The sequence below is a fragment of the Oncorhynchus gorbuscha genome, unplaced genomic scaffold (genome assembly GCF_021184085.1).
Source record: "Oncorhynchus gorbuscha isolate QuinsamMale2020 ecotype Even-year unplaced genomic scaffold, OgorEven_v1.0 Un_scaffold_606, whole genome shotgun sequence".
Lineage (NCBI taxonomy): Eukaryota > Metazoa > Chordata > Actinopteri > Salmoniformes > Salmonidae > Oncorhynchus > Oncorhynchus gorbuscha.
The window spans coordinates 363,358-384,197 of NW_025745733.1; the positions used below are offsets into that span (position 1 = coordinate 363,358).

General features: G+C 34.7%; 1 protein-coding gene across 2 annotated transcripts in view; it reads left to right on the plus strand.

Moving 5' to 3' along the window:
* LOC124019470 (F-box/LRR-repeat protein 16-like) overlaps positions 1-20,840 on the plus strand; it is a 48,303-nt gene that overhangs the window by 16,571 nt on the left and 10,892 nt on the right. For both annotated transcript variants that reach the window (XM_046334815.1, XM_046334816.1), the window contains exons 3-5: positions 12,757-12,999; positions 16,960-17,225; positions 17,977-18,061. In XM_046334815.1, coding sequence (XP_046190771.1) covers positions 12,757-12,999; positions 16,960-17,225; positions 17,977-18,061 — 594 coding nt within the window. The remainder of the gene's footprint in view (positions 1-12,756; positions 13,000-16,959; positions 17,226-17,976; positions 18,062-20,840) is intronic.

Genomic DNA, 20,840 nt, shown 5'->3' on the forward strand with positions numbered 1-20,840 from the left:
ATATCAGAGTTATATCAGAGTTGTATCAGAGTTATATCAGAGTTATATCAGAGTTATATCAGTTGTATCAGAGTTATATCAGAGTTGTATCAGAGTTATATCAGAGTTATATCAGAGTTGTATCAGAGTTATATCAGAGTTATATCAGAGTTATATCAGAGTTGTATCAGTTGTATCAGAGTTATATTGTATCAGAGTTATATCAGAGTTATATCAGTTATATCAGTTGTATCAGAGTTATATCAGAGTTATATCAGAGTTATATCAGAGTTATATCAGAGTTATATCAGAGTTATATCAGAGTTATATCAGTTGTATCAGTTGTATCAGTTGTATCAGTTATATCAGAGTTATATCAGTTGTATCAGAGTTGTATCAGAGTTATATCAGAGTTATATCAGAGTTATATCAGAGTTATATCAGAGTTATATCAGAGTTATATCAGTTGTATCAGAGTTGTATCAGAGTTATATCAGAGTTATATCAGAGTTATATCAGTTGTATCAGAGTTATATCAGTTGTATCAGAGTTATATCAGAGTTATATCAGAGTTATATCAGAGTTATATCAGAGTTATATCAGAGTTATATCAGAGTTATATCAGAGTTATATTAGTTGTATCAGTTGTATCAGTTGTATCAGTTATATCAGAGTTGTATCAGAGTTGTATCAGAGTTATATCAGAGTTATATCAGAGTTATATCAGAGTTATATCAGAGTTGTATCAGAGTTGTATCAGAGTTATATCAGAGTTATATCAGAGTTGTATCAGAGTTGTATCAGTTATATCAGAGTTGTATCAGAGTTGTATCAGAGTTATATCAGTTGTATCAGAGTTATATCAGTTGTATCAGAGTTGTATCAGAGTTATATCAGAGTTATATCAGAGTTATATCAGAGTTGTATCAGAGTTGTATCAGAGTTATATCAGAGTTATATCAGAGTTATCAAATCAAATCAAATCAAATTTTATTTGTCACATACACATGGTTAGCAGATGTTAATGCGAGTGTATAAAATGCTTGTGCTTCTAGTTCCGACAATGCAGTGATAACCAACAAGTAATCTAACTAACAATTCCAAAACTACTGTCTTATACACAGTTATAAGGAGATAAGGAACATGTACATATATATATGAATGAGTGATGGTACAGAGCAGCATACAGTAGATGGTATCGAGTACAGTATATACATATGAGATGAGTGTGTAGACAAAGTAAACAAAGTGGCATAGTTAAGTTATATCAGAGTTATATCAGAGTTGTATCAGAGTTATATCAGAGTTATATCAGAGTTATATCAGAGTTATATCAGAGTTATATCAGAGTTATATCAGAGTTATATCAGTTATATCAGAGTTATATCAGAGTTGTATCAGAGTTATATCAGAGTTATATCAGAGTTGTATCAGAGTTATATCAGTTATATCAGAGTTATATCAGTTGTATCAGTTATATCAGAGTTATATCAGAGTTATATATCAGAGTTATATCAGAGTTATATCAGAGTTGTATCAGAGTTATATCAGAGTTATATCAGAGTTATATCAGTTATATCAGAGTTATATCAGTTATATCAGTTATATCAGAGTTATATCAGAGTTATATCAGAGTTATATCAGAGTTATATCAGAGTTATATCAGAGTTATATCAGTTATATCAGAGTTATATCAGTTATATCAGAGTTATATCAGAGTTATATCAGAGTTATATCAGAGTTATATCAGAGTTATATCAGAGTTATATCAGAGTTATATCAGAGTTATATCAGAGTTATATCAGAGTTATATCAGAGTTATATCAGAGTTATATCAGAGTTATATCAGAGTTATATCAGTTATATCAGAGTTATATCAGAGTTATATCAGAGTTATATCAGAGTTGTATTATATCAGAGTTATATCAGAGTTATATCAGAGTTATATCAGAGTTATATCAGAGTTATCAGAGTTATATCAGAGTTATATCAGAGTTGTATCAGAGTTATATCAGAGTTATATCAGTTATATCAGAGTTGTATCAGAGTTATATCAGAGTTATATCAGAGTTATCATTATATCAGAGTTATATCAGAGTTATATCAGAGTTATATCAGAGTTATATCAGAGTTATATCAGAGTTATATCAGAGTTATATCAGAGTTATATCAGAGTTATATCAGAGTATCAGAGTTATATCAGAGTTGTATCAGAGTTATATCAGAGTTATATCAGTTATATCAGAGTTATATCAGAGTTATATCAGTTGTATCAGAGTTGTATCAGAGTTATATCAGAGTTATATCAGAGTTGTTATATCAGAGTTATATCAGAGTTATATCAGAGTTATATCAGAGTTATATCAGAGTTATATCAGAGTTATATCAGAGTTATATCAGAGTTATATCAGAGTTATATCAGTTATATCAGAGTTATATCAGATATCAGAGTTATATCAGAGTTATATCAGAGTTATATCAGTTATATCAGAGTATCAGAGTTATATCAGAGTTATATCAGAGTTATATCAGAGTTATATCAGAGTTATATCAGAGTTATATCAGTTATATCAGTTATATCAGAGTTATATCAGAGTTATATCAGAGTTATATCAGAGTTATATCAGAGTTATATCAGAGTTATATCAGAGTTATATCAGAGTTATATCAGTTATATCAGAGTTATATCAGTTATATCAGAGTTATATCAGTTGTATCAGAGTTGTATCAGAGTTATATCAGAGTTATATCAGAGTTATATCAGAGTTGTATCAGAGTTATATCAGAGTTATATCAGTTATATCAGAGTTGTATCAGAGTTATATCAGAGTTATATCAGAGTTATATCAGTTATATCAGAGTTATATCAGTTGTATCAGAGTTATATCAGAGTTATATCAGAGTTATATCAGAGTTATATCAGAGTTATATCAGAGTTATATCAGAGTTATATCAGAGTTATATCAGTTATATCAGTTATATATCAGTTATATCAGTTATATCAGAGTTGTATATCAGAGTTATATCAGAGTTGTATCAGAGTTATATCAGAGTTATATCAGAGTTATATCAGAGTTATATCAGAGTTATATCAGTATCAGAGTTATATCAGAGTTATATCAGAGTTATATCAGAGTTGTATCAGTTATATCAGTATCAGAGTTATATCAGAGTTGTATCAGAGTTGTATCAGAGTTATATCAGAGTTATATCAGTATCAGAGTTATATCAGTTGTATCAGAGTTATATCAGAGTTATATCAGAGTTATATCAGAGTTATATCAGAGTTGTATCAGAGTTGTATCAGAGTTATATCAGAGTTGTATCAGAGTTATAAGTTATATCAATATCAAATCAAAGTTATTATTTGTCAGTTATATCAGAGTTATATCAGTCAGAGTTATATCAGTTATATCAGAGTTATATCAGTTATATCAGCAGAGTTATATCAGAGTTATATGCTTGTGCTATATCAGTTATATCAGTTATATCAGAGTTATATCAGTTATATCAGAGTTATATCAGTTATACAGAGTTATATCAGACAGTTAGTTATATCTAATCAGAGTTATATCAAGTTATATCCATATCTTGTATCTTATATCAGTTATATCAGTATCAGAGTTATATCATTATATCAGAGTTATATCAGTTATATCAGAGTTATATCAGAATATCAGAGTATCAGAGCAGAGTTATATCAGTTATATCAGATGTTATATCAGTTATATCAGTTATATATCAGAGTTATATCAGAGTTATATCATCAGTTGTATCAGAGTTATATCAGAGTTATATCAGAGTTATATCAGAGTTATATCAGAGTTATATCAGAGTTATATCAGAGTTATATCAGAGTTATATCAGAGTTATATCAGAGTTATATCAGTTATATCAGAGTTATATCAGAGTTATATCAGATATCAGTTATATCAGAGTTGTTATATCAGAGTTATATCAGAGTTATATCAGTTATATCAGAGTTATATCAGTTATATCAGAGTTGTATCAGAGTTATATCAGAGTTATATCAGAGTTATATCAGAGTTGTATTATATCAGAGTTATATCAGAGTTATATCAGAGTTATATCAGTTATATCAGAGTTATATCAGAGTTATATCAGTTATATCAGAGTTATATCAGTTATATCAGAGTTATATCAGAGTTATATCAGAGTTATATCAGAGTTATATCAGAGTTATATCAGAGTTATATCAGAGTTATATCAGAGTTATATCAGTTATATCAGAGTTATATCAGAGTTATATCAGAGTTATATCAGAGTTATATCAGAGTTATATCAGAGTTATATCAGAGTTATATCAGAGTTATATCAGTTATATCAGAGTTATATCAGAGTTATATCAGAGTTATCAGTTATATCAGAGTTATATCAGAGTTATATCAGAGTTATATCAGATATCAGTTATATCAGAGTTATATCAGAGTTATATCAGAGTTATATCAGAGTTATATCAGAGTTGTATCAGAGTTATATCAGAGTTATATCAGAGTTATATCAGAGTTATATCAGAGTTATATCAGAGTTATATCAGAGTTATATCAGTTATATCAGTTATATCAGAGTTATATCAGTTATATCAGAGTTATATCAGAGTTATATCAGAGTTATATCAGTTATATCAGTTATATCAGAGTTATATCAGAGTTATATCAGAGTTATATCAGAGTTATATCAGAGTTATATCAGAGTTATATCAGAGTTATATCAGAGTTATATCAGAGTTATATCAGAGTTATATCAGAGTTATATCAGTTATATCAGAGTTATATCAGAGTTATATCAGAGTTATATCAGTTATATCAGAGTTATATCAGAGTTATATCAGAGTTATATCAGTTATATCAGAGTTATATCAGAGTTATATCAGTTATATCAGAGTTATATCAGAGTTATATCAGAGTTATATCAGAGTTATATCAGAGTTATATCAGAGTTATATCAGAGTTGTATCAGAGTTATATCAGAGTTATATCAGAGTTGTATCAGAGTTATATCAGAGTTATATCAGAGTTGTATCAGAGTTATATCAGAGTTATATCAGAGTTATATCAGTTATATCAGAGTTATATCAGAGTTATATCAGAGTTATATCAGTTATATCAGAGTTATATCAGTTATATCAGAGTTATATCAGTTATATCAGAGTTATATCAGAGTTATATCAGAGTTATATCAGAGTTATATCAGATCAGTTATATCAGAGTTATATCAGAGTTATATCAGTTATATCAGAGTTATATCAGAGTTATATCAGAGTTATATCAGAGTTATATCAGAGTTATATCAGAGTTATATCAGAGTTATATCAGTTATATCAGAGTTATATCAGAGTTATATCAGTTATATCAGTTATATCAGTATATATCAGAGTTATATCAGTTATATCAGAGTTATATCAGTTATATCAGTTATATCAGATCAGTTATATTATATCAGATATCAGAGTTATATCAGAGTTATATCAGTTATATCAGAGTTATATCAGTTATATCAGAGTTATATCAGTTATATCAGAGTTATATCAGAGTTATATCAGAGTTATATCAGTTATATCAGAGTTATATCAGATATCAGTTATATCAGAGTTATATCAGTTATATCAGTTATATCAGAGTTATATCAGAGTTATATCAGATCAGTTATATCAGTTATATCAGAGTTATATCATTATATCAGAGTTATATCAGAGTTATATCAGAGTTATATCAGAGTTATTCAGTTATATCAGAGTTATATCAGTTATATCAGAGTTATATCAGTTATATCAGAGTTATATCAGTTATATCAGAGTTATATCAGAGTTGTATCAGTTATATCAGAGTTATATCAGAGTTATATCAGTTATATCAGTTATATCAGTTATATCAGTTATATCAGTTATATCAGAGTTATATCAGAGTTATATCAGAGTTATATCAGAGTTATATCAGAGTTATATCAGAGTTATATCAGAGTTATATCAGAGTTATATTATATCAGAGTTATATCAGAGTTATATCAGTTATATCAGTTATATCAGTTATATCAGAGTTATATCAGATCAGTTATATCATCAGTTATATCAGAGTTATATCAGAGTTATTATATCAGTTATATCAGAGTTATATCAGTTATATCAGAGTTATATCAGAGTTATATCAGAGTTATATCAGAGTTATATCAGTTATATCAGAGTTATATCAGTTGATCAGTTATATCAGAGTTATATCAGAGTTATATCAGTTATATCAGAGTTATATCAGAGTTATATCAGAGTTATATCAGAGTTATATCAGAGTTATATCAGAGTTATATCAGTTATATCAGAGTTATATCAGAGTTATATCAGTTATATCAGAGTTATATCAGAGTTATATCAGAGTTATATCAGAGTTATATCAGAGTTATATCAGAGTTATATCAGAGTTATATCAGAGTTATATCAGAGTTATATCAGAGTTATATCAGTTATATCAGAGTTATATCAGAGTTATATCAGAGTTATATCAGAGTTATATCAGAGTTATATCAGAGTTATATCAGAGTTATATCAGAGTTATATCAGAGTTATATCAGAGTTGTATCAGAGTTATATCAGAGTTATATCAGAGTTATATCAGAGTTATATCAGAGTTATATCAGAGTTATATCAGAGTTATATCAGTTATATCAGAGTTATATCAGAGTTATATCAGAGTTATATCAGAGTTGTATCAGAGTTATATCAGAGTTATATCAGAGTTATATCAGTTGTATCAGAGTTATATCAGAGTTATATCAGAGTTATATCAGAGTTATATCAGAGTTATATCAGAGTTATATCAGAGTTATATCAGAGTTGTATCAGAGTTATATCAGAGTTATATCAGAGTTATATCAGAGTTATATCAGAGTTATATCAGAGTTGTATCAGAGTTATATCAGAGTTATATCAGAGTTATATCAGTTATATCAGTTATATCAGAGTTATATCAGTTATATCAGAGTTATATCAGTTATATCAGAGTTATATCAGTTATATCAGAGTTATATCAGTTATATCAGAGTTATATCAGTTATATCAGAGTTATATCAGAGTTATATCAGAGTTATATCAGTTATATCAGTTATATCAGAGTTATATCAGAGTTATATCAGAGTTATATCAGTTATATCAGAGTTATATCAGTTGTATCAGTTGTATCAGAGTTATATCAGAGTTATATCAGTTATATCAGAGTTATATCAGTTATATCAGAGTTATATCAGAGTTATATCAGAGTTATATCAGAGTTATATCAGTTATATCAGAGTTATATCAGAGTTATATCAGAGTTATATCAGTTATATCAGAGTTATATCAGTTGTATCAGTTGTATCAGAGTTATATCAGAGTTATATCAGAGTTATATCAGAGTTATATCAGTTATATCAGAGTTATATCAGTTATATCAGATTTATATCAGTTATATCAGAGTTATATCAGAGTTGTATCAGTTATATCAGTTATATCAGAGTTATATCAGTTATATCAGAGTTATATCAGTTATATCAGAGTTATATCAGTTATATCAGAGTTATATCAGTTATATCAGAGTTATATCAGTTATATCAGAGTTATATCAGTTATATCAGAGTTATATCAGAGTTATCAGAGTTATATCAGAGTTATATCAGTTATATCAGAGTTATATCAGAGTTATATCAGAGTTGTATCAGAGTTATATCAGAGTTATATCAGAGTTATATCAGAGTTATATCAGAGTTATATCAGAGTTATATCAGTTATATCAGAGTTATATCAGTTATATCAGAGTTATATCAGAGTTATATCAGTTATATCAGAGTTATATCAGTTATATCAGAGTTATATCAGTTATATCAGAGTTATATCAGAGTTATATCAGAGTTATATCAGTTAGTTATATCAGAGTTATATCAGAGTTATATCAGTTATATCAGAGTTATATCAGTTATATCAGAGTTATATCAGAGTTATATCAGAGTTATATCAGAGTTATATCAGAGTTGTATCAGAGTTATATCAGAGTTATATCAGTTATATCAGAGTTGTATCAGAGTTATATCAGAGTTATATCAGTTATATCAGAGTTATATCAGTTATATCAGAGTTATATCAGAGAGTTATATCAGAGTTATATCAGAGTTGTATCAGAGTTATATCAGAGTTATATCAGTTATATCAGTTATATCAGAGTTATATCAGAGTTATATCAGAGTTATATCAGAGTTATATCAGAGTTATATCAGAGTTATATCAGAGTTATATCAGAGTTGTATCAGAGTTATATCAGAGTTATATCAGAGTTGTATCAGAGTTGTATCAGTTATATCAGAGTTATATCAGAGTTATATCAGAGTTATATCAGAGTTATATCAGAGTTATATCAGAGTTATATCAGAGTTATATCAGAGTTATATCAGAGTTGTATCAGAGTTGTATCAGAGTTATATCAGAGTTATATCAGAGTTATATCAGTTATATCAGAGTTATATCAGAGTTATATCAGAGTTATATCAGAGTTGTATCAGAGTTATATCAGAGTTGTATCAGTTATATCAGAGTTATATCAGAGTTGTATCAGAGTTATATCAGAGTTGTATCAGTTATATCAGAGTTATATCAGAGTTATATCAGAGTTATATCAGTTGTATCAGAGAGTTATATCAGAGTTATTGTATCAGAGTTATCAGTTATATCAGAGTTATATCAGAGTTATATCAGAGTTATATCAGAGTTATATCAGAGTTATATCAGAGTTATATCAGAGTTATATCAGAGTTATATCAGAGTTGTATCAGAGTTATATCAGAGTTATATCAGAGTTGTATCAGTTATATCAGAGTTATATCAGAGTTATATCAGAGTTATATCAGAGTTATATCAGAGTTATATCAGAGTTATATCAGAGTTATATCAGAGTTATATCAGTTATATCAGAGTTATATCAGAGTTATCAGAGTTGTATCAGAGTTATATCAGAGTTATATCAGAGTTATATCAGAGTTATATCAGAGTTATATCAGAGTTATATCAGAGTTATATCAGAGTTATATCAGAGTTATATCAGAGTTATATCAGAGTTATATCAGTTATATCAGAGTTATATCAGTTATATCAGAGTTATATCAGAGTTATATCAGAGTTATATCAGAGTTATATCAGAGTTATATCAGAGTTATATCAGTTATATCAGAGTTATATCAGTTATATCAGAGTTATATCAGAGTTATATCAGAGTTATATCAGAGTTATATCAGAGTTATATCAGAGTTATATCAGAGTTATATCAGTTATATCAGAGTTATATCAGTTATATCAGAGTTATATCAGTTATATCAGAGTTGTATCAGAGTTATATCAGAGTTATATCAGAGTTATATCAGAGTTGTATCAGAGTTATATCAGAGTTATATCAGTTATATCAGAGTTGTATCAGAGTTATATCAGAGTTATATCAGTTATATCAGAGTTATATCAGTTGTATCAGAGTTATATCAGAGTTATATCAGTTATATCAGAGTTATATCAGAGTTATATCAGAGTTATATCAGAGTTATATCAGAGTTATATCAGAGTTATATCAGTTATATCAGAGTTATATCAGAGTTATATCAGAGTTATATCAGAGTTATATCAGAGTTATATCAGAGTTATATCAGTTATATCAGAGTTATATCAGAGTTATATCAGAGTTGTATCATTATATCAGAGTTGTATCAGAGTTATATCAGAGTTATATCAGAGTTATATCAGAGTTATATCAGATATCAGAGTTATATCAGTTATATCAGAGTTATATCAGTTATATCAGAGTTATATCAGAGTTATATCAGAGTTATATCAGAGTTATATCAGAGTTATATCAGAGTTATATCAGAGTTATATCAGAGTTATATCAGAGTTATATCAGAGTTATATCAGAGTTATATCAGAGTTATATCAGAGTTATATCAGAGTTATATCAGAGTTATATCAGTTATATCAGAGTTATATCAGAGTTATATCAGAGTTATATCAGAGTTATATCAGAGTTGTATCAGAGTTATATCAGAGTTATATCAGAGTTATATCAGAGTTATATCAGAGTTATATCAGAGTTATATCAGTTATATCAGATATCAGTTATATCAGAGTTATATCAGAGTTATATCAGAGTTATATCAGAGTTATATCAGAGTTATATCAGTTATATCAGAGTTATATCAGAGTTATATCAGAGTTATATCAGAGTTATATCAGAGTTATATCAGTTATATCAGTTATATCAGAGTTATATCAGTTATATCAGAGTTATATCAGTTATATCAGAGTTATATCAGTTATATCAGAGTTATATCAGTTATATCAGAGTTATATCAGTTATATCAGAGTTATATCAGTTATATCAGAGTTATATCAGAGTTATATCAGAGTTATATCAGTTATATCAGTTATATCAGAGTTATATCAGAGTTATATCAGAGTTATATCAGAGTTATATCAGTTATATCAGTTATATCAGAGTTATATCAGTTGTATCAGTTGTATCAGAGTTATATCAGAGTTATATCAGAGTTATATCAGAGTTATATCAGAGTTATATCAGTTATATCAGAGTATATCAGATCAGAGTTATATCAGAGTTATATCAGAGTTATATCAGAGTTATATCAGAGTTATATCAGTTATATCAGAGTTATATCAGAGTTATATCAGTTATATCAGAGTTATATCAGATCAGTTATATCAGTTATATCAGAGTTATATCAGTTATATCAGAGTTATATCAGTTATATCAGAGTTATATCAGAGTTATATCAGAGTTATATCAGTTGTATCAGAGTTATATCAGAGTTATATCAGAGTTATATCAGAGTTATATCAGAGTTATATCAGAGTTATATCAGAGTTATATCAGAGTTATATCAGAGTTATATCAGAGTTATATCAGTTATATCAGAGTTATATCAGAGTTATATCAGAGTTATATCAGAGTTGTATCAGAGTTATATCAGAGTTATATCAGAGTTATATCAGAGTTATATCAGAGTTATATCAGTTATATCAGAGTTATATCAGAGTTATATCAGAGTTATATCAGAGTTATATCAGAGTTATATCAGAGTTATATCAGAGTTATATCAGAGTTATATCAGAGTTATATCAGTTATATCAGAGTTATATCAGAGTTATATCAGAGTTATATCAGAGTTATATCAGAGTTATATCAGAGTATCAGAGTTATATCAGATATCAGAGTTATATCAGAGTTATATCAGAGTTATATCAGAGTTATATCAGAGTTATATCAGTTATATCAGAGTTATATCAGTTGTATCAGAGTTATATCAGAGTTATATCAGAGTTATATCAGAGTTATATCAGTATCAGAGTTATATCAGAGTTATATCAGTATCAGAGTTATATCAGAGTTATATCAGAGTTATATCAGAGTTGTATCAGAGTTATATCAGAGTTATATCAGAGTTATATCAGAGTTATATCAGAGTTATATCAGAGTTATATCAGAGTTATATCAGAGTTGTATCAGAGTTATATCAGAGTTATATCAGAGTTATATCAGAGTTATATCAGAGTTATATCAGAGTTATATCAGTTATATCAGAGTTATATCAGTTATATCAGAGTTATATCAGAGTTATATCAGAGTTATATCAGAGTTATATCAGAGTTATATCAGTTATATCAGAGTTATATCATCAGATATCAGTTATATCAGAGTTATATCAGAGTTATATCAGAGTTATATCAGAGTTATATCAGAGTTATATCAGTTATATCAGAGTTATATCAGTTGTATCAGAGTTATATCAGAGTTATATCAGAGTTGTATCAGAGTTATATCAGAGTTATATCAGAGTTGTATCAGAGTTATATCAGAGTTATATCAGTTGTATCAGAGTTATATCAGAGTTATATCAGTTGTATCAGAGTTATATCAGAGTTATATCAGAGTTATCAGAGTTATATCAGAGTTATATCAGTTATATCAGAGTTATATCAGAGTTGTATCAGAGTTATATCAGAGTTGTATCAGAGTTATATCAGAGTTATATCAGTTATATCAGAGTTGTATCAGAGTTATATCAGAGTTATATCGTTGTAAACTCAGTGTGTGTTCTCTGTGGTGTGTGTGTGTAGGTGATGCTGGATAGGTGTGTGTGTAGGTGATGCTGGATAGGTGTGTGTGTAGGTGATGCTGGATAGGTGTGTGTGTAGGTGATGCTGGATAGGTGTGTGTGTATTGTGTAATCTCAGTGTGTTCTCTGTGGTGTGTTTATTGTGTAAACTCTGTGTGTGTTCTCTGTGGTGTGTGTGTGTAGGTGATGCTGGATAGGTGTGTGTGTAGGTGATGCTGGATAGGTGTGTGTGTAGGTGATGCTGGAGAGGTGTGTGTAGGTGATGCTGGATAGCGGTGTGTGTATTGTGTAATCTCAGTGTGTTGTCTGGTGTGTGTATTGTGTAAACTCAGTGTGTGTTCTCTGTGGTGTGTGTGTGTAGGTGATGCTGGATAGGTGTGTGTGTAGGTGATGCTGGATAGGTGTGTGTGTAGGTGATGCTGGATAGGTGTGTGTAGGTGATGCTGGATAAGTGTGTGTGTGTGTATTGTGTAATCTCAGTGTGTTGTCTGTGGTGTGTGTAGGTGATGCTGGATAGGTGTGTGTGTGTATTGTGTAATCTCAGTGTGTTGTCTCTGGTGTGTGTAGGTGATGCTGGATAGCGGTGTGTATATTGTGTAATCTCAGTGTGTTGTCTGGTGTGTGTAGGTGATGCTGGAACAGATGCAGGGTCTGATGCACCTGGAGTTGGCCGGTTGTAATGACTTCACGGAGGCCGGTCTGTGGTCCAGCCTGAACGCACGGCTCACCTCGCTCAGCGTCAGCGACTGTATCAACGTAGCAGACGACGCCATTGCTGCCATCTCACAGCTACTGCCCAACCTGTCAGAGCTCAGCCTGCAGGCCTACCACGTAACCGACACAGCCATGGCTTATTTCACAGCCAAACAGGTAGGTTACAATCCTACACTGTTATAGAGAGCACACAGCTACTGCCCAACCTGTCAGAGCTCAAGCCTGCAGGCCTACCACACAGCTACTGCCCAACCTGTCAGAGCTCAGCCTGCAGGCCTACCACTACACTGTTATAGAGAGCACACAGCTACTGCCCAACCTGTCAGAGCTCAGCCTGCAGGCCTACCACTACACTGTTATAGAGAGCACACAGCTACTGCCCAACCCGTCAGAGCTCAGCCTGCAGGCCTACCACTACACTGTTATAGAGAGCACACAGCTACTGCCCAACCTGTCAGAGCTCAGCCTGCAGGCCTACCACTACACTGTTATAGAGAGCACACAGCTACTGCCCAACCTGTCAGAGCTCAGCCTGCAGGCCTACCACTACACTGTTATAGAGAGCACACAGCTACTGCCCAACCTGTCAGAGCTCAGCCATTACTGTGGTCCTCTCATGATGATGAGTTCAGATTACTGTGGTCCTCTCACGATGACTTCAGATTACTGTGGTCCTCTCATGATGATGAGTTCAGATTACTGTGGTCCTCTCATGATGAGTTCAGATTACTGTGGTCCTCTCATGATGAGTTCAGATTACTGTGGTCCTCTCATGATGATGACTTCAGATTACTGTGGTCCTCTCATGATGAGTTCAGATTACTGTGGTCCTCTCATGATGATGAGTTCAGATTACTGTGGTCCTCTCATGATGATGAGTTCAGATTACTGTGGTCCTCTCATGATGAGTTCAGATTACTGTGGTCCTCTCATGATGACTTCAGATTACTGTGGTCCTCTCATGATGATGACTTCAGATTACTGTGGTCCTCTCATGATGACTTCAGATTACTGTGGTCCTCTCATGATGAGTTCAGATTACTGTGGTCCTCTCATGATGAGTTCAGATTACTGTGGTCCTCTCATGATGAGTTCAGATTACTGTGGTCCTCTCATGATGAGTTCAGATTACTGTGGTCCTCTCATGATGAGTTCAGATTACTGTGGTCCTCTCACAATGAGTTCAGATTACTGTGGTCCTCTCACAATGAGTTCAGATTACTGTGGTCCTCTCATGATGATGAGTTCAGATTACTGTGGTCCTCTCATGATGACTTCAGATTACTGTGGTCCTCTCATGATGACTTCAGATTACTGTGGTCCTCTCATGATGATGAGTTCAGATTACTGTGGTCCTCTCATGATGACTTCAGATTACTGTGGTCCTCTCATGATGATGAGTTCAGATTACTGTGGTCCTCTCATGATGAGTTCAGATTACTGTGGTCCTCTCATGATGATGAGTTCAGATTACTGTGGTCGTCTCATGATGACTTCAGATTACTGTGGTCCTCTCATGATGACTTCAGATTACTGTGGTCCTCTCACGATGAGTTCAGATTACTGTGGTCCTCTCATGATGAGTTCAGATTACTGTGGTCCTCTCACGATGAGTTCAGATTACTGTGGTCCTCTCATGATGATGAGTTCAGATTACTGTGGTCCTCTCATGATGACTTCAGATTACTGTGGTCCTCTCATGATGAGTTCAGATTACTGTGGTCCTCTCATGATGATGAGTTCAGATTACTGTGGTCCTCTCACGATGAGTTCAGATTACTGTGGTCCTCTCATGATGATGAGTTCAGATTACTGTGGTCCTCTCATGATGAGTTCAGATTACTGTGGTCCTCTCATGATGAGTTCAGATTACTGTGGTCCTCTCATGATGATGAGTTCAGATTACTGTGGTCCTCTCATGATGAGTTCAGATTACTGTGGTCCTCTCATGATGAGTTCAGATTACTGTGGTCCTCTCATGATGATGAGTTCAGATTACTGTGGTCCTCTCATGATGAGTTCAGATTACTGTGGTCCTCTCATGATGACTTCAGATTACTGTGGTCCTCTCATGATGATGAGTTCAGATTACTGTGGTCCTCTCATGATGATGACTTCAGATTACTGTGGTCCTCTCACGATGAGTTCAGATTACTGTGGTCCTCTCATGATGATGAGTTCAGATTACTGTGGTCCTCTCATGATGAGTTCAGATTACTGTGGTCCTCTCATGATGAGTTCAGATTACTGTGGTCCTCTCATGATGACTTCAGATTACTGTGGTCCTCTCACGATGAGTTCAGATTACTGTGGTCCTCTCATGATGAGTTCAGATTACTGTGGTCCTCTCATGATGATGACTTCAGATTACTGTGGTCCTCTCATGATGAGTTCAGATTACTGTGGTCCTCTCATGATGATGAGTTCAGATTACTGTGGTCCTCTCATGATGACTTCAGATTACTGTGGTCCTCTCATGATGACTTCAGATTACTGTGGTCCTCTCATGATGAGTTCAGATTACTGTGGTCCTCTCATGATGATGACTTCAGATTACTGTGGTCCTCTCATGATGACTTCAGATTACTGTGGTCCTCTCATGATGAGTTCAGATTACTGTGGTCCTCTCATGATGATGAGTTCAGATTACTGTGGTCCTCTCATGATGACTTCAGATTACTGTGGTCCTCTCATGATGATGAGTTCAGATTACTGTGGTCCTCTCATGATGATGACTTCAGATTACTGTGGTCCTCTCATGATGACTTCAGATTACTGTGGTCCTCTCATGATGATGAGTTCAGATTACTGTGGTCCTCTCATGATGATGACTTCAGATTACTGTGGTCCTCTCATGATGACTTCAGATTACTGTGGTCGTCTCATGATGATGAGTTCAGATTACTGTGGTCCTCTCATGATGACTTCAGATTACTGTGGTCCTCTCATGATGAGTTCAGATTACTGTGGTCCTCTCATGATGACTTCAGATTACTGTGGTCCTCTCATGATGACTTCAGATTACTGTGGTCCTCTCATGATGACTTCAGATTACTGTGGTCCTCTCATGATGAGTTCAGATTACTGTGGTCCTCTCATGATGATGACTTCAGATTACTGTGGTCCTCTCATGATGACTTCAGATTACTGTGGTCCTCTCATGATGAGTTCAGATTACTGTGGTCCTCTCATGATGATGAGTTCAGATTACTGTGGTCCTCTCATGATGACTTCAGATTACTGTGGTCCTCTCATGATGATGAGTTCAGATTACTGTGGTCCTCTCATGATGATGACTTCAGATTACTGTGGTCCTCTCATGATGACTTCAGATTACTGTGGTCCTCTCATGATGATGAGTTCAGATTACTGTGGTCCTCTCATGATGATGACTTCAGATTACTGTGGTCCTCTCATGATGACTTCAGATTACTGTGGTCGTCTCATGATGATGAGTTCAGATTACTGTGGTCCTCTCATGATGACTTCAGATTACTGTGGTCCTCTCATGATGACTTCAGATTACTGTGGTCCTCTCATGATGATGAGTTCAGATTACTGTGGTCCTCTCATGATGATGAGTTCAGATTACTGTGGTCCTCTCATGATGACTTCAGATTACTGTGGTCCTCTCATGATGACTTCAGATTACTGTGGTCCTCTCATGATGATGAGTTCAGATTACTGTGGTCCTCTCATGATGACTTCAGATTACTGTGGTCCTCTCATGATGAGTTCAGATTACTGTGGTCCTCTCATGATGATGAGTTCAGATTACTGTGGTCCTCTCATGATGAGTTCAGATTACTGTGGTCCTCTCATGATGATGAGTTCAGATTACTGTGGTCCTCTCATGATGAGTTCAGATTACTGTGGTCCTCTCATGATGAGTTCAGAGATATAATCCTAAACCTCATTCTCTCCCTCTCTCCTCTCTCTCTCTCTCTCTCTCTCTCTCTCTCTCTCTCTCTCTCTCTCTGTCTCTGTCTCTCTCTCTCTCTCTCTCTCTCTCTCTCTCTCTCTCTCTCTCTCTCTCTCTCTCTCTCTCTCTCTCTCTCTCTCTCTCTCTCTCTCTCTCTCTCTCTCCCCCTGTCTCCCTCCCTCCCTCCTCCTCAGGGCTACACCACTCACACGCTGCGTCTCCACTCGTGTTGGGAGATCACCAACCATGGTGTGGTTAACATGGTCCACAGCCTGCCCAACCTCACGGCTCTGAGCCTGTCAGGCTGCTCTAAAATCACTGATGACGGGGTGGAGCTGGTAGCAGAGAACCTGAGGAAGCTGCGGAGCCTGGACCTCTCCTGGTGCCCACGCATCACTGACATGGCCCTGGAGTACATTGCCTGTGACCTCCACAAACTAGAGGAGCTGGTACTGGACAGGTGAGAGCGGCGTGTAGTAGAGTATAGTAGTGTGTAGTATAGTAGAGTATAGTAGTGTGTAGTATAGTAGAGTATAGTAGTGTGTAGTATAGTAGAGTATAGTAGTGTGTAGTATAGTAGAGTATAGCAGTGTGTAGTATAGTAGAGTATAGTAGTGTGTAGTATAGTAGAGTATAGTAGTGTGTAGTATAGTAGAGTATAGTAGTGTGTAGTATAGTAGAGTATAGTAGTGTGTAGTGTAGTAGAGTATAGTAGTGTGTAGTATAGTAGAGTATAGTAGTGTGTAGTATAGTAGAGTATAGTAGTGTGTAGTATAGTAGAGTATAGTAGTGTGTAGTATAGTAGAGTATAGTAGTGTGTAGTATAGTAGAGTATAGTAGTGTGTGGTGTAGTAGAGCATAGTAGTGTGTAGTATAGTAGAGTATAGTAGTGTGTAGTATAGTAGAGTATAGTAGTGTGTAGTGTAGTAGAGTATAGTAGTGTGTAGTATAGTAGAGTATAGTCGTGTGTAGTATAGTAGTGTGTATTATAGTAAGGTATCGGGTGTAGTATAGTAGTGTGGTGTATAGCAGGTAGTAGTATAGTGTGTGTGGTGGGGGGGTCTGGGATCTACTGAGTACAGGCCTATAATACTTATTTCAGAAAGAAAACCAGTATCTTATGAAAAGTATCAGTATGGTCACTCTCTTTCTCTGTCTCCCTCCCCCCCATCTCTGTCTCTCTCTCTCTCTCTCTCCCCCTCTCTCTCCAGATGTGTGAGGATTACAGATACAGGTCTAGGTTACCTGTCCACCATGTCTTCTTTGAGGAGTCTCTACCTGCGCTGGTGTTGTCAGGTACAGTATACACTAGACCCTTACACCAGGGATCATCAACTAGATTCAGACAGGAACATAATTACAAATTATTTGTAGACTGAAAATGGACCTCAAGAAGCTCAAACAGATATGATATTGGACTAAAACACAATCATTTCAAACCTTTGAAAGAATCACATACACTTAGTGGCCAGTTTATTAGGTACACCTGGTCGGACGCTTTGCTTCCAGAACAGCCTGAATTCTTTGGGGTATGGAAACGTTGCTCAATTGGTATCATTTCAAACCTTTGTAAGAATCACATACACTTAGTGGCCAGTTTATTAGGTACACCCATCTAGTACCTAGTCGGACACTTTGCTTTCAGAACAGCCTGAATTCTTCGGGGCATGGAAACGTTGCTCAATTGGTATCATTTCAAACCTTTGAAAGAATCACATACACTTAGTGGCCAGTTTATTAGGTACACCCATCTAGTACCTAGTCGGACACTTTGCTTTCAAAACAGCCTGAATTCTTTGGGATATGGAAACGTTGCTCAATTGGTATCATTTCAAACCTTTGTAAGAATCACATACACTTAGTGGCCAGTTTATTCGTACCTGGTCGGACGCTTTGCTTCCAGAACAGCCTGAATTCTTTGGGGTATGGAAACGTTGCTCAATTGGTATCATTTCAAACCTTTGTAAGAATCACATACACTTAGTGGCCAGTTTATTCGTACCTGGTCGGACGCTTTGCTTCCAGAACAGCCTGAATTCTTTGGGGTATGGAAACGTTGCTCAATTGGTATCATTTCAAACCTTTGTAAGAATCACATACACTTAGTGGCCAGTTTATTAGTACCTGGTCGGACGCTTTGCTTCCAGAACAGCCTGAATTCTTTGGGGTATGGAAACGTTGCTCAATTGGTATCATTTCAAACCTTTGAAAGAATCACATACACTTAGTGGCCAGTTTATTCGTACCTGGTCGGACGCTTTGCTTCCAGAACAGCCTGAATTCTTTGGGGTATGGAAACGTTGCTCAATTGGTATCATTTCAAACCTTTGAAAGAATCACATACACTTAGTGGCCAGTTTATTAGGTACACCCATCTAGTACCTAGTCGGACACTTTGCTTTCAAAACAGCCTGAATTCTTCGGGGCATGGAAACGTTGCTCAATTGGTATCATTTCAAACCTTTGTAAGAATCACATACACTTAGTGGCCAGTTTATTCGTACCTGGTCGGACGCTTTGCTTCCAGAACAGCCTGAATTCTTTGGGGTATGGAAACGTTGCTCAATTGGTATCATTTCAAACCTTTGAAAGAATCACATACACTTAGTGGCCAGTTTATTCGTACCTGGTCGGACGCTTTGCTTCCAGAACAGCCTGAATTCTTTGGGGTATGGAAACGTTGCTCAATTGGTATCATTTCAAACCTTTGAAAGAATCACATACACTTAGTGGCCAGTTTATTAGGTACACCCATCTAGTACCTAGTCGGACACTTTGCTTTCAAAACAGCCTGAATTCTTTGGGGCATGGAAACGTTGCTCAATTGGTATCATTTCAAACCTTTGTAAGAATCACATTCACTTAGTTGCCAGTTTATTAGGTACACCCATCCTAGTACCTAGTCGGACCCTTTTCTTTCAGAACAGCCTGAATTCTTCGGGAATGGAAACGTTGCTCAATTGGTATCAAGGGACCTAACGTGCGCCAGTAAAACATTCCCCACACCAGTACACCACCACCACCATCAGCCTGTACCGTTGACACCAGGCAGGATGTGGTCATGGACTCACTCTGCTTACGCCCAATCCTGACTCTGCCATCAGCATGATGTAACAGGAAGTCGGATTCAGGCAATGTTTTTCCTCTCTCCAGTTGTCCAGTGTTGGTGATCGCGTGCCCACTTCTCTGCCCACTTTCTGTTTGTAGCTGATAGGAGTGGAACCCGGTGTGGTCGTCTGCTGCAACAGCCAATCCGTGACAGAGATCGACGAGATGTCCGTTCTGAGATGTCGTTCTGCACACCACTGTTGTACAGCGCCATTATTTGGCTGTTTGTGGGTCACCTGTCAACTTGCATGATTCTTGCCGTTCTCTTTCATCAATTAGTTGTTCTCGCCCAAAGGACAGCCGCTGACAGTTGTTTTGCTTTTTGTCGCACCATTCTCGGTAAACCCTAGACACGGTCCTGCTTTTTGTGGCACTATTCTCGGCAAACCCTAGACACGGTCGTGCTTTTTGTGGCACCGTTCTCGGTAAACCCTAGACACGGTCCTGCTTTTTGTCGCACCATTCTCGGTAAACCCTAGACACGGTCGTGCTTTTTGTGGCACTATTCTCGGTAAACCCTAGACACGGTCGTGCTTTTTGTGGCACCATTCTCGGTAAACCCTAGAGACGGTCCTGCTTTTTGTCGCACCATTCTCGGTAAACCCTAGACACGGTCGTGCGTGAAAAAAGCCCAGGAAGCCGGATGTTTCTGAGATACAGGAATCGACGATCATACCACGTTCGAAATCGCTTAAATCACATGTTTTAAGGCCATTATCATTTTCAATCAAACAGTAACTGAATGCCTTGATGCCTGTCTGCCTGCTTTATATAACAAGCCACGACCACGTGACTCACTGTCTGTAGGAGCGAACCATTTTGGTGGGACCTAATAAACTGGACCAAATACACTGGGAATAAGTAGATTTACTAAATTAAAATAAATTGGAGCTGCTTTGTGTTTTTACAGTCTTTTATGCCAAACAATAAAACATAAATGAAAAAGTTTTTGTTAAGTTGGGGCCCT